This window comes from Trachemys scripta, chromosome 8 (assembly GCF_013100865.1).
Source record: "Trachemys scripta elegans isolate TJP31775 chromosome 8, CAS_Tse_1.0, whole genome shotgun sequence".
NCBI lineage: Eukaryota > Metazoa > Chordata > Testudines > Emydidae > Trachemys > Trachemys scripta.
The window spans coordinates 34,543,057-34,557,641 of record NC_048305.1 but is presented as its reverse complement, the minus strand read 5'-3'; the positions used below and the strand labels follow the sequence as shown (position 1 = coordinate 34,557,641).

The following is a 14,585-nucleotide window of genomic DNA, read 5'->3' as shown; positions in this document are numbered from 1 at the left end:
TGTCTTTATATTTAGCAGAACTATGGCCACAAGTGACCCCCAAACACCACGAATGCCATATGACTGAAGAAGGGGAAAACAGCTGAAAGCTGCACCAATGCCCCCCAGGGATTTGTACCGGGGCCTTAACCAACCGGGTTTTCATTTGGGTAAAAAACTACAACAAAGCGGGTTGTGCAGAGGGTGACGCTGCCTTGGTGAAGTGTCAGTGATGTCTCATTGGCCCAAAGGGTTTGCTTATTGCTGACCTGCTGCTTCCTTTCAGCGCATTCAGTCTCTCTCCCTTCTCAGTACGTTCCTGAGAGGTGCTCGCCGAGCAGGGGAAATGAAGTCACTGCTGTCGGCTGTCTTGGTGCTAACCCTTTTTGATCTAAGAGCAGCAGATGACAGAAAGCATTCTTCCTGCAGCAGCCCCCTCGGGGACTCGGACCCAGTCTCGGAGACGGCCTTCTCTGCTACGTCCCCCCACTTCAACGCTGAAGAAGCCTATTCTGCCCATATGCCTGAGCACCTTCGCTGCGATGCCTGCAGAGTGATAGCCTTCCAGGTGAGTCCCGCCCCACAAGCATTAGGGCCCACACAGAGATGCATTAAAATCTGAAGCAAACCAGTGGATCACAGAACTGAGGGTTCACCTGATGGTACAGTGACTGTAGTTACACTGAAGTTTATAATACAGTGACTGTAGTTACACTGTGCTTCCAATACATGGAGATACTATTAACAAGCAAGTGAACTCCATGACTCAATTACTTGTTGTTACTCTTTTAGGGTCACTCTTAACACATGACACTACAACAACTGTGAAACGGTACTTTTGGGTACAGGTACCTAGGCTGAAATCCTATACCCAGATGGTGAAGTACCTGGGTTACCCTCTAGCATTACACTGTAACTGCTGTGTAATTACAGTCAGTGTATTATAATGTATGAGCAAAAGGAGAGATGGACAAGACCTACTACATTCTCTATTTTATTGTTGTTGTTGTTGTTGTTACTATTACTACATAGCAGCCCCTGTCATGGACCAGGACCCCAAAGAGAACAAGAAGACAGTCCCTCTCTCCTTGCAGGATCCTTACACAGGGATTTCCCATGCTGCCCACCTCATTTTGCTACCGGTATTTCCACCTGGTTGACGGGGTGTCCAGGGCACAGAGAGGCTGCCTATGCCCCCAACCCTTCTGCCAGCCAGAGGAGCATGGGCCTCTTGGTTGTCCTGTGGAGGAACTTTCTGAAGGCTCAACGGGTGGGTTGGATCAGGCTCTCCCCTTCCGTGACCAGAGACTAAGCACAGAGTAACCCAGCCCTAAAGCTCTGTGGGGCAAGCCCTGCCTCCCCCTCCAGCGCTGGAATGGGCCCTGCCCATCACAGAAGCACACTGGTTCTGCTGTGCAGGGAGTGAGGGGGCAGGCGCTGAGAGCTAGAGCATGGAGGGGGAGCAGAATACCAGAGCTGGGATCTGCCAGGTGGAGCTAAGAGGAGAATCCAGCTCCAAAATCTTGGCAAAGGAATTTTTGCCAGAGCTGCTTCCCTTGCCCACATTCCTAGGAACTGTGAGGGAAGAGGAATGGGTCAGTGGTGGGCAGTGTCAAGGGAAAGCCAGGGGAACAATATCCATTCAGGGTCACTGGCGTGAAGCAGGCATTCCTGGGCCAGAGATCTAGGACTCAGTCCTGCAATTGGATCCTACTGGGTATTTTTCCCCTTCCTCTGGTATAAATTCCACAGTTGATGCAAGTGACTTGTAATATGTGACCCAGATTTAATGGCCTTTTATTCATTGTTTATGGTTGACGTTGTGGACTGGGTACAAATTGCTGTGCCTGGCTGTAAACCATCTCACACTGCTTTGCAGTAATAATCTTCTGTCTCAGCAAGGCACTCTGAGGCCAGATTTTGAGAGCCTGACCCCCAACACAATTTTGCACCCACTGTTATTCGGAGGCACAGTTTATGTTGTAGACACTTAATTCTCTCAGCCCATTCAGGGACTTTCCCATCCAAATGCCATATGCCATGCTCAGAAAAACTCACTCCAAATCACCTCCTTAAAGTGCAGCTCTGCTCTGCAAAGTAACTCTGCAAAAGTGCAGCTTCTTACTCGGCAGATCTGTTCCTCATGGGTGTCAGAGATGAGTTTATCTAGACTTGCTCTGAGCAGGGTTAGGCAACACAACAGTTAAACCTCAGCACCTTGTCTACACTAGAGCTGCCCTGGAGTTAGTGATGGTGGGAAAACAGGTTAGGGGGGAAAGGCTAGAGTAGACAAGTGGTGCATCCTTGGGCATGTTGGGCTGATCCAAAGGCCACTGAAGTCCAGGGGAGTCTTTCCACTAACTTCAATGCCCTTTAGATCACACCATTGTGAAACAAATGTTCAGTCTTAACAATGGCACAGCACCTTCCATCCAAAGCTCTCAAGGTGCTTCCTAAGTATGACTGAATTAAGCTTCGCTCCCTCCTGCCCCCAAAAGCTAGGTGGGAATGGACATACAGTTACCAGTGACCTGTCCTGAGCGGACGCACTGGGCCTTCCCTGGGCTCCTGGTGGTCCTGCTCTCCTCCGGCTGATCTCCTTAGCAAAGCAGCATATCCACGTTGAACTCCAAGGCAGGAGCAACTGCTGGGGGCCTTGTGTCCCTGTATTTCAGGGAGCTAATGCACAGCAGCTAATGAAGGAGAATCCAGATCCCCAGGAGACACCAGGGCAAGGCGTTCATAGCTTGCCGTTCCAACATGGGCAGTTGCAGAAGCTAAATCTACATTAGAGGATGTCCCTGGTGTATTAAAAAGAAAACCTCCTCTTGCAGAGAGGGGCAGGATGCTGCCGTTAACAGCTGGCTCACACCCGTCCCAAAGCGGAGTCTGTTTTCCCGCTAGAGGGTAAAAATGGATTTATGCAAATCACCCCAACCAGAGGCCTGCAGGTGCAGAACGTCCTGGGAGAAAATCCCCTAGAAAACAGCCACACAGCTGCTTTCAATAGCCTTCACTGGCTCAGGCTGCAGTGCTGTGGCTCCCAGTCCAGCGATACCAGCCCTGTGCGAGTCTGACTACAGCCACTTCTGGGTGAGATCTCACAGCTCTTTCCTACCCAGAAATTCAGCCTTGCAACCCCCATGGGAGGTAGGGAAGCACTGCTGCCCCATCTCACAGAGGGTTAGGTGACTTGGCCGTGTTCATGCAGCAAGTCAGTGGCAAAGCTGGTCATAGACCCCCTAGGAGCCCTGATCACTGATCAGCTGCTGTGTCTATGCCCAATGCCTTTCTGCCCATGAGCTAATGAAAGGGTTTCTTTGCTGCATCCAGCTCACTGCCCTGACGTAGTACTGGAGTCTCCAGCTCCCTGGACTTGGCTCATCGATAGAGACTGTTGCACTGGGAACACTTTAGTGGTCTAGCTCAGCTCCTCAGAGGTCTTCAGGCACCTGACTCCCTTTGACTTCAATGGGAACTCGGCCCTAGTGCCTATGCCTGGCTCCAAGTGTGTGTGTGTGTGTTCTGTGCTGGGCTGACAGCCCCCTAGAGCAGCGCAAGCTTCCTCCCATCATGCCCTGCCTCCCCACATGTGCTTCACTCCTGGCCCAGAGGGACCACTCCTACGGGAGAGTGGGGGGTGCAGGCTCCTGGGCCCAGAGCAGCCAGCCAACGAGAAAGCCAGTCATGGCTGTAACTGCTCTGAGTTACAGGGGTTGTTGCTGAAAGCTAAGCCTGAAGCCCACCAAACTCATTACACATCTGCAGCAAACAGCCGCAGTTGGTCACTGACATCCTGGGACTGAGGCAGGGTTGCCCGTGGGCACTGAAACAGGTCCTTTCCGACCCTGCAGAGGAAAGACAAGCTGAGCCGCAGCTGACCCTGAGAGTAGCTATTTTTTGGCTCTTGTGCCAGGCTTTTCCAAACAGCTCGGCATCTTGGGTATTGATAAATCAGTCCCTTTGGCTAGCCTCACCTCTGTTGTGAGTGCTGAGCCTTCAATACCTAGCCTTTCAGCTTGGCAGGGTAACACAGGGCTCATAAGAATTAGTGAGGAAGGAGCCTTAGGCCATCCAATGCAGGTTGTTGTCTCCCTATCTCTTTGCCCAGCTCTCTCTTCTCCATCATTCCCCCCCTTCCACCCCCCATCTCTTTCATCTACCATCCTTCAGGGCCAACACCTGTTTGGTTTTCTGTTGGCCTCGGGCTTTGCTCCAAACGTTTGCTAACAGGTGGCCTGCTGCTGCCCCTGCATGCCCACTGCAGCTGAGCCTTACTGGTATGTGGGGGGAGGATGCAAACTTATTTTAGCTTCTGGCCTGAAAGAAAGGAAACTCTGGGCGAGTGTTCGAGGACCACACTGCAGATGGGGATCCTGCCCCTGCTCACGTGCAAAGTGGGCTGGAGGCGTCGCTGCACAGCAATCCCTCGGCCTGTGCATCCATCCGTCCATCCCTCACGCACCCACCGCTTCCCCCGTGGGTTTGGAGGGAGGGGACATGTGGACACTTTTTGGCAGATTATTTAACGAGCTGATTTGCATATTTGAAAAGACTGCCCAGCTAACTTTCAGCTTCAATCTGTGGGCAACAGGCCCTGGCCCAGCAGCGGCAGGGGCCATGCATGGAGCTGCACAAACCTTGGCAGCAGGGGCGTGTGTTCTAGAGAGCGCCGGGGTGCTAGGGAGATAGGTGGATGCTGGCGGGTGCCTAAGGGGGAACTAGGGGTCAGTGCTGTTCCCTGCTCCCCTTCGGTCCCTGCTCCCCCAGCAGCTGCTTCCCCGGTTGGATCCAGCAGGGGGTGCAGAACAGGGTGAGAGAAAGGGGTCTTCTGCCTGCCTGCGACTGCGCCCCCAGTGGCCACCAGCTGTAATTGCAGGCCAGGCCTGCAAGATGGTTGGTGGCTTTGCTAGCCGCTGAGTCCTCTCCAGTGCGCTCCGCTCCCCGCCTGTTCCGCCTTCCCTAGGCCCAAATCCCCCCATTCAGCGGGGGTGGCTGAGGCAGACCAGGGCAGAGCCAGGGCAGCCTAGTTAGGAGTCCCAGCTGCAATCTCCGGCCTGCTCAGCTGGGGACGGATGAGACGGGCTGGCCGAGCCCAGCTGCTGTTAGGCAACTGGCACAGGGCGGGGGAAGGAGCCAGACAAAAGCTGGGGAGAGGGGAAAGACATTTTTTCCTCAAGCCCCCATCATTACACCCGTGCTGGCTGGCTGCAATTAGCAGCTGCAGGACGGAAGCTGCCAAGCTGGCTTTAGGAGCCGCTCCTGAGCAGCCCCATTGACCGGGGCAGGCTTGGTGGGGCTTCCTAGCTAGTACTGGCATGGCTGCACCCGTGCAGGTCTGCCTGCCTCCTGGGTTTCTCCTCCGCGCATCCCAAGGGGAAGGGACAGATCCTTCCACAGTAGGGTTGCCAACCTTCTAATTGCTGAAAACCTAACACCCTTCCCAGCCCCCTACCTCACTTCTTCCCCGCGAGGCCCCATCCCTGCTCACTCCTCTTCCCCCTTCCTCCACTGCTCACTCTCCACACACCCCCTCACTCACTCCCCCCTCTCCTGGGACTCACCTGCTGCCTGCAGAGCGAGGCTGGGAGGAGCTGACGCGGAGCCTGCCCAACGGGGGCACAGCGGGGGCTGCTCTCCGGAGCAAGGGGCTGGGGTGGGGAAATCGGGACAGAAGAGGGGGCAGACACAGGATCACCACCACCACCAGGCAGTGGCACCTACCTCTTGGAGCCCGGTCCGGAAGCCAGCCACTGCTCTCTCAGGCATCAGCAGCTGAGCGGAGAGCAGCTCCTCTGTGTGGCTCCAGCTGCAGCTGCTGCTCTTCCTACCCCTAAGTGGCAAAGGCCAGTTACTGCGGCCAACTGGACTTTCAGCATCCGGTCAGCTATGCTGCCCGGTTCTCTTTTCAGCTGGACATTCCGGTTGAAAACCAGACACTTGGCAACTTGATTCCACAGAGCAGGAGCCGAGGTCTGGAAGAGTCAGTGACTTGCTCTAGCAGCGCCAAGATTTGAACCCAGCTCTTCTGAGTGCAGGGCCTTAACCATGACTCTTACACCAGGGGCTGGAAGGGGGCAGGCATAGAGGCATGACACAGGAACCCCCTTATGCCAGGAGACCCTGGGAGTCATTTATCATCTGTTTACACCAGCAGAATGGTTTCAAGGGGCCACATCAGTATGGAAGATTGGGCCCTGTGTGTGTAATTTAAATATATGGGGGAGGTACCCTGGCTAAGCACCATGAAAGCCCGCAGGTTTGTTTGTGTGTGCACTGTCACATCTGCTCGGTGTTTCTCTTCCACAAAAATCTAGGCACTAGAAGCACATTCAGACAAGTGGGTTTGAGCGTCCCCTGACCAGAGCAGGGCTGTGCATTGCTAACATCCCCACCATGCTTCACGGAGCAGTGTTCCCTCCTGAATATTATTTCAATCTCAGCTGGCACAGACTGATCGTTCTCTGTCTTGTATTGAAGATGCAGGAATACCTGACAAAAGCAGAATCCAAACGGCCGTCTGCTAAAGCGCCGGCCGCTCGCCTGAGCGAGTCCGAATACGTGGACACACTGGAGAACAGCTGCTCGCAGAGCTGGGAAAAGTGAGTCAGTGTACGCTTTGATCTGAGCCCATCGTATGTGCATGGTGGCCAGTATATCTGCCCAGCATAGCATGGCCTGCTCTCCTCCTCAGCCCCCGGAAAGGAATTGAGCAGCACTTCAGGACCCAGCAAAGCTAAACTCGGAGAGACCCATGAGCATTTCCAGGAAGATGCCTGTGTCAGCTGGGAATGGGAAGGGCACTGGGCTCCCTACAGAAACTCAGTCCACAGCAGTCCAGGGGGAGCTTAGAATGGCTCGGGGGAGAACATATTTAGACAGCACAGATGATCAAGGCAGGTCTTGGATTAGCGGGATTTCTTTAGATTGGGGAGTCTTGTGCTCCAAGCCCAAAGCAAAGGGTGATGGTGGACGGGGAACCACCCTTAAGCACAGCTCCTGGCGCCATGGCCCCTTAGGCACAGCACCGTGGAAGGTGCTCAGCACCCAGGGAAGACACCAGGAAGGTGCTCAGCACCTGGCAGCACTGGGCCCCGAGCAGGCTGGTGACAGAGGAGTAGGCTTTGTATTTCCCCACCATCAGTCAGCCTTGGGGTCTCCCCACTCAGGGCAGCAGCTCCCTGGCCTTTCTTACTGGAAAAGGTGGCTGCCGTCTCGGCTGGCCTGTTGTCCCAGCCCCAAACACCTGACCCATTCAGACAAGGCTGTCGGTGCTGTTCGGTCAGCCTGGATCGCAGCTGGTTGGGAGAGGGGCTCTGCTGGCCCCTTGGCCTGGTGAGCCGACCAGTGACCAAAACAACAGTGCAGGCCTGCGGCTGCTTCTCAGAGTGTTAGCCCAGCCCATGAGCCAGGCCACAAGCGTCCAGGCCAGCCCCTCCCAAACTCCGAGATCCAAGTGTGCCAGCTCCTTTGGGGCTCTGCTGCCCCAGAGACAGCCCAGGCAACTGACACTGGGTTTCTTGAGTCCTAGGCAGCACCCTGACCACTGGCCCATCCTTCCTCTCTATGGGGGCAAGTCTGGGCTTTGCTGTCATGTAGACCAGCCCCATGTGAGAGCCACCAGGAAGCCAGGCACTGTACAGGGTCCTGCAAGATGGGTGGGGAATTTCTGCCTGCTGAAACTTGACCCACTATGACACGGCTAGCCCTGCTCCTGGGAAATGGGCCTGGGGCCTTGAATCACCACAGAGGCTCAGGACCTCATTTGAGGAGACAGTGCCAGGAGTTCCCCTTTCCTGCTCCCCCGGGCAAGGCAGGCCCAGCTCCCTCCTCTCTCCCCTGCAGGTGTGAGATAGGGTTACCATCCGTCCGGGTTTCCCCTAGGGTGACCAGATGTCCTGATTTTATAGGGACAGTCCTGATATTTGGGGCTTTTTCTTATATAGGTGCCTATTACCCCCCACCTCCTGTCCCGATTTTTCACGCTTGCTATCTGGTCACTCTAGTTTCCCCGGACATGTCCGGCTTTTTCAGCTTTAAATGGCCGTCCAGGGGGGATTTCTAATAAAGTAGAAATGTCCGGGATTTCCCCCTTCCCCTCATGCAGAGTGCGGCGCGGCTGATTGGACAGCTGGGCCTGATTGAAAGCCGCTCGCAGCCACTCGGGCCTCTAGCAGCCAGAGTCCCTCCCCCTCCCCCACTCCCTCCTCCCCCGCAGAGCAGCACCACAGTGTTTGGCTGCACGTGGAGCCTGCAGCTCTCCCTCGGCCTGGTGGGGGGGGGGGCAGGCAAGGGACAGGGAATGGGGGGAGTTAGATTGGTCGGTGGTTCTGGGAGGGGCTGTCAGGAGAAGGGGGTGTAGAGAGCAGTTGGGGCAGGCAAGGGACAGGGAACATGGGGGGGTTAAATTGGTTGGGGGTTCTGGGGGGGCTTTCAGGAGAAGGGGGTGTAGAGAGCGGTTGGGGCAGGCAAGGGACAAGGAACGGGGGGGTTAGATTGGTTGGGGGTTGTGGGGGGGCTGTTGGGAGAAGGGGGTGTAGAGAGCAGTTGGGGCAGTCAGGGGACAGGGAGCAGGGAGACTTAGATAGGGGGTGGGGTCCTGGGGGCAGTTAGGGTCGGGGGGACAGGTAGGGGGATTCTGAGGGGGGCGGGAAGTGGGAGGGGGCGGGGCTAGGGCGGCACCCTGTGTCCTCTTTTTTGATTGTTGAAATATGGTAACCCTAGTGTGAGATCTCCAGTGGGCAGTGGGGAGGGAGCTGCACCCCCTGCCCTGGGTGTAGACTGGGAGGCATGCTGCAGCACCCTCACAGTTGGCAGAGGTGTGTCTCCAGTGTGTGCTCCCCATCCTGGCTGACTGCCACAGCCCTGCCTACAGCTTCCAGCCACGCTGTGGCCCCTCCGCACGCCCTCTAGCTCACCCGAGGGTGCCAGGGGACAGAGCCCTGCCCTTGGAGAGGGATTTGTTGTGTGAGGCTCAGTCCTGCCCTACCCCGGCACTCAGAACACTGGGATCCAGGGCTGCAATTCAGCCCCTCCTGGAGGCAGGGGCCAGCTGTGCCGCTCAGCTCTGGAGCTGCCCATTTCCACAGCTCCCCAGGCCTCAGCTCTTGGCTTTGGGCTTTTGCAGCCCAGCTCTGCAATTGATCAAAGTTCAGATTCAAGCCAAACTCAGGGAGGGTGTTTTATTTAGCTGCAGGCAAATCCCCAAGGCTCAGTGACACGTAACAACAGGGATATAAACAAGGGGGTTAATAGATTCCTGCTCACAGGCCCCCCTGTAATCAGAGGAAAAGCCTGGGCTGCCCTCCCCTCACCAGCCCCAACCACCAACTGCTTGGCCTCACACTCTCCTTCCCCAGGGGGCTTGGGGTTTGTGTGACCATCACTGTTCCCTTTCTCTCGCCAGCTATGGAGTGCAAGAAGTGGGGGGAGTGAAACGCTTTGCAGGGCCTGGCCTGAAGAGCCAGGAGACCGTGAGTGTGATGATGGCGGGTGGACCGTGGCCAGCAAGGTAAGCCCACTGTCAGAGCCAGGCAAACATGAGTGGGGGGTAAGGTGACCAGATGTCCCGATTTTATAGGGACAGTCCCGATTTTTGGGTCTTTTTCTTATATAGGCTCCTATTAGCCCCCACCCCCGTTCCGATTTTTCACACTTGCTGTCTGGTCACTCTAGTGGGGGACTAGGGAGCGTGTTAATGGAGGAGTAGCCTTGGGGGGGCGCAGCAAAGTTTGAAATACCAAATGCAATTCCCTGCTGTATTTGTGGGGGAACAACCCCCCTGGAAGACAACTGGCTGTTTTTCTGGATGCTAAATGAGTTGCCAGTGGCAAACTAGGCTCTATTAATGGTGCCTTCCAAAGGAAATGGAAACGGGGCTTGCACGGGTCCCCTGGGGCTCTCGCCTCCAGGCAGGGGCCAGCCTGAGCCCCCACTTCCTGCTGAGCAGCAAAGGAGAGAGGGCAGCTGCTGAGCATGCTCCCCACGCCTGGCTCCCAGCCTGGCACTGTGACGCATGTAATGTTTGCAGAAGTGCCCAAGGGCCAGATTTTAAAAGGGTTTTGATGCCTCACTCCCAATGGGACTTAGATGCCTAAATACCTTTGAGAGTCTGGGCCTGAGTCCCATTTTCCATGGTGAATGTTGCCAACCTTGTGCCGAGCAGTAGCAGATTTCAGAATCATGCCGGTTGGTGGAGAAATCCGTGGCCCTGAGTGTGGATATTTTTGTAGAGTCACTTGTTTGTTGACACTCTTTGTGCCAGTCCAGGAATGGCGGTGCTCGCATACAGCACCCAGGCAATCCCCTCTTGCAGAAATCTCAGCCCCAGTGAGCAACTCTAGCTCAGGAGATTAAGGCAGAGAGCAAACTTGCTCGATGTTTGCAACAGCTCCCCACAAAGAAACTAGATCACAACACCACATTGCTTACAACTCCGTGCACAGCTCACACGCTGAGACAAACAACTTGTTGTCCTGTGTGTGATAGCGCCACCTGTCGGCACCTGCCGTAACAATGACGTGAATTCCTCTTTCTGTTTCTCTTGTCTTTGTAGATTATATAAACTGTGCCACAGCTACCTGGGGGAATTTGGGGAAGAGCAGATCTACGAGGAGTACCGACACAGGCCGGCTGCCTTGGCAGAGTTCCTGTGCTTCGAAGAGCAGAGAGCCTGTACAAGACTTAGCGACACCAAGAGCAAAAGCCAAAACAAAGCGAAGGCTCTGCAGAGTGAGCTGTAGTTCTGCTCCTGCTCAGCCAAGATTGGCAAATAGGTCTAAGCTGACGAGCGTGTGCAGTCAGCCTGGCCTGCAGATTGGCCATCAAAGGAGACCAAAGTGAAGTTTCTGGGCTTCCCCCCAAAAAACAAATGTTTCCAGGCTCTTTTACATCGTTGTTATTGCTGAAAAAAGATCAATCCCCATATCCCCGCAGGGCTGACAGGCAACCCAATAATAAGAAAACAACGTGTACATCCGAGCAACCCAATAATAACAAACCAACGTGTACATCCGGGCAACTCTATCATAACAAACCAAAATATACAATCAGGCAACGAAATAATAACAAACCAATATGTAAATCCAGGCAACCCTATCATAACAAAACGGTATGTACAGTCAGGCAGCTTTATAAGAATAAAATGATATTCTTAGCCCAGCAATTATTTATGGACAACCCTAAAATAAACCAACACACATACATAATTACATACCATATATCAATCCAATGCCAGAAACACATGGTGGCAGATCCTCGGTGTAAATTATCATAGCTTCAGCAAAGTCTGTTGGAGCTGGGCTGTAGTCAATGGCACTCTGACAATTTCCACCTGCTGAGGATCTGCCCACTAGATCTAATATAAGCTCAGTGTATTGAAATAGTTACATCCAGTCTGATTTTTAGAAGCCCCGACTCCTCACAGGTCCCTTTGACTTCCCTTCCCACATTGAGTCATGGGGCATATGTAGGTTTGTTGTTGAATTCCTCAGGTTCCTAGCTGTACAGTCTATAAATAATGCATTTTACTAACTATATGAGTATAAATCAATGGCCCATCATTTCCCATTGTATCTCACATCTTTAAGTCATTCTCAGAAGGTCATTTAAATGATTGTCAAGTATCAGGGGGTAGCCGTGTTAGTCTGTATCTACAGAAACAACAAAGAGTCTGGTGGCACTTTAAAGACTAACAGATTTATTTGGGCATAAGCTTTCGTGAGTAAAAACCTCACTTCTTCGGATGCATTATGCCCAAATAAATCTGTTAGTCTTTAAAGTGCCACCAGACTCTTTGTTGTTCATTTAAATGATTGTCAACCCTATGGCACCCATGGTGCAAATATGTTTCAGGTGGTTTAAAAAAATCTCTTTCTAGGCTGATCTCTCGTATGGGCTAGTGCTCATTGCCTGGCAGTGCTAAGGTGTTTCCTTCACCACCTGACTGAGCACAAGGGCATTGATGGCTTAAGTCAGTGTGGAAACTTTCTGTCTTTGTTTAGGTGGAGGGGTTTTAAGTGCATTTGAGGGCCTTTTACTCACTGTATGATCAATTGTTTTCCCCTGGCTATTCTTCCCCTGTTATTTCTGTCTAATTTTAAGCTGCCTATCTTTTGCTCATCACCTGGGCTCAACAGGTGACCCTGCTGCCCTCTCTTCCCAGCGCTTTGGGATGTTTCAATCCTTTTCCGCCTAACTTGTTTCACTTCTTCCTGCATAGCAGGATTTTTCTGACAGCGAGAGTCATTCCTTTGCGAATGTTTCGAATTATTAACTGCTTCCTGTTATGGCTCACAGGCCTGCAGTCTGATGAGCAGGCTGTGCGTTTAATATGTTGTTCCGATCCTGTTCTAGATTCCTGCTTTACATTGTTAATTTCTAGCTGGCCGAGTGGCTGGGCTGAATGGCGCTGTCATTTCAGGGGATGGTTTGTTTTATAAAATGTTATGGTCTGAAAACTGGTTTATTTTGCCACAGAAAAATTCAACGAAAATTAAAGAAAACTTGAAAATGTTGACATTGTGTTGAAAAATCGAAAAAAGTTTGGCTGAAAAGCAAGAAGTGTTTGGTTTTCAGTTTTTCCAATGAAAACTCAAAATATCCCATGGAAAGCAGCCACTTGGGGGGGGGGAGGGGAGGCGGAATTATTTAGTTGAAAACTCGATTTTCTGTCAAAAACCTGCTGAGATCGAAAATTTTTGACCAGCCCTACTCATGGGCCTGGCTTAGTAAAAGGCTCAGGACAGTGGGAGCTGGGCACTCTGGGAGACCTGGCCTGATCTTGTGTAGTGCTGAGCACGTCCTGAGACAGCATTCTTCAGCTCTCATTACTGTCAGTAGGAGTTGGAGGCGCTCAGCACCTGGCTGGATCAGTCCCTGCTTGTGCGTGTTCAGGCATTTTTGGAAATGTTCCCAAGTGCTGAAAGGTTTCCCAGCTTAGCAAAGCGCGTGCTCGTCTGGAAAGTCACACTGTAAAGCGTGTTGTTCGTTAGTCTTTCACAAAACAACTTTTAATGACTCAACCATTTGCAGCTGATTAAAATGGTTCGCTCTTCCAATCAGGGAATGTGAACAATGTCATGTGACTTTCGGTGACCAACTACGTGTCCCAAACAACGAATAGTCTGAGTGAACTGTTCACAATCGACTTACAGTCTGAAAATTATTCACTCCAACACATTCACTGGAAAAAAGTTAGATTGATTCATACACCGTTTTCTAACCAAGAAAGGTCTGATGTCATGATGCATGCTGTACATAATGAATAGCTCAACCAGTTCATGAAATGAGACAGTTTGCAGATCCTCACATACTCTGACTTTTTTTACATTGTCCCTTTAAAGAGCTATTTACAAAACCAAAAGAAAAGGTGTAACATTTTTCCCAAGCCCCTATGTCACTTCGGAGTCTGGGACTCATTAAGAGTCAAAGGGAATTAGGCATTTTTGCAAATTGGATTTAGGTTCCCAAGTCACTTACACACTTTTGAAAATTTTACCCACAATCTATGGCAGTATGAGAGCTGACATCAAACTGAAAATGAGGGCCCGAGTCTGCTTCCCCTTTTATTAGTGTAACAACATTGCAATGGAGTTGCTCCTGTTTTACACTAGTGTTAATGAGAATAAGGCCCTAGGGCTTTGGCTACATGGGAAGGTTTTGCAGTATAACCTAAGGTGTGAATTTAAACCATTATAATTCTACCAGCATAACTCCCTCTATGGACACTCATACCAGAATAAGTGTGTCCACACAGGAGGCTGGCTATGCGGTATAACTATAGCAGTGTAACTGGTACAATTTTCCCATGTAGACAAGGCCTTAGTTAAATCAAGTCAAGTTCTAATATGCTCCACGGCCATTATAATATCCCTCCTCATTCTACATGACAATAGCTACTACATTCACGTACAATCTTATCATGTCCCATAGGGCTGAATGCTCAAGATGTTAGGTGCCTAAATACCTCTGAGGGTCTAGTCCTGACTCCTCTTCCCATCATGCAGTCCAAGGCCTGGTCTACACTACGGGTTTAGGTCGACTTTAGCAGCGTTAAACCGAATTAAGCCTGGACACGTCCACACAACGAGGCCCTTTCTTTCGACTTAAAGGGCCCTTTAAACCGGTTTCTTTACACCACCTCCGACGAGGGGATTAGCGATAAAACCGGCCTTTGCGGGTCGGAATTGGGGTAGTGTGGACGGAATTCGATGTTATTGGCCTCCGGGAGCTATCCCACAGTGCTTCATTGTGACCGCTCTGGACAGCGCTCTCAACTCAGATGCACTGACCAGGTAGACAGGAAAAGACCCGCGAAGGTTTGAATTTCATTTCCTGTTTGCCCAGCATGGAGAGCACAGGTGACCACGCAGAGCTCATCAGCACAGGTAACCGTCATGGAGTCCTCCCAGGATCGCAAAAGAGCTCCAGCATGGACCGAACGGGAGGTACGAGATCTGCTCGCCATATGGGGAGATGAAGCAGTGATAGCTGAACTCCGTAGCAGTAAAAGAAATGGAAAAGTATTAGAAAAGATCTCCAAGGCCATGAAGGACCGAGGCCATAACAGGGACACACAGCAGTGCCGCGTGAAAATTAAGGAGCTA

The 14,585-nt window shown here is 52.2% G+C and overlaps 1 protein-coding gene across 2 annotated transcripts in view; it reads left to right on the top strand.

Moving 5' to 3' along the window:
- The window catches only part of MZB1 (marginal zone B and B1 cell specific protein), a 28,114-nt gene extending 16,525 nt beyond the window's left edge, over window positions 1-11,589 (top strand). Inside the window, exons 2-5 of one of the 2 annotated variants that reach the window (XM_034780222.1) lie at window positions 409-547; window positions 6,460-6,581; window positions 9,386-9,490; window positions 10,535-11,589. In XM_034780222.1, the coding sequence (XP_034636113.1) occupies window positions 500-547; window positions 6,460-6,581; window positions 9,386-9,490; window positions 10,535-10,721 (462 nt within the window). In that variant the 5' untranslated portion in view covers window positions 409-499 and the 3' untranslated portion in view covers window positions 10,722-11,589. Of the gene's footprint in view, window positions 1-254; window positions 548-6,459; window positions 6,582-9,385; window positions 9,491-10,534 lie in introns of those variants that run through there. The other variant, XM_034780221.1, reaches the window with a different exon arrangement.
- Window positions 11,590-14,585: the final 2,996 nt, after the last annotated feature.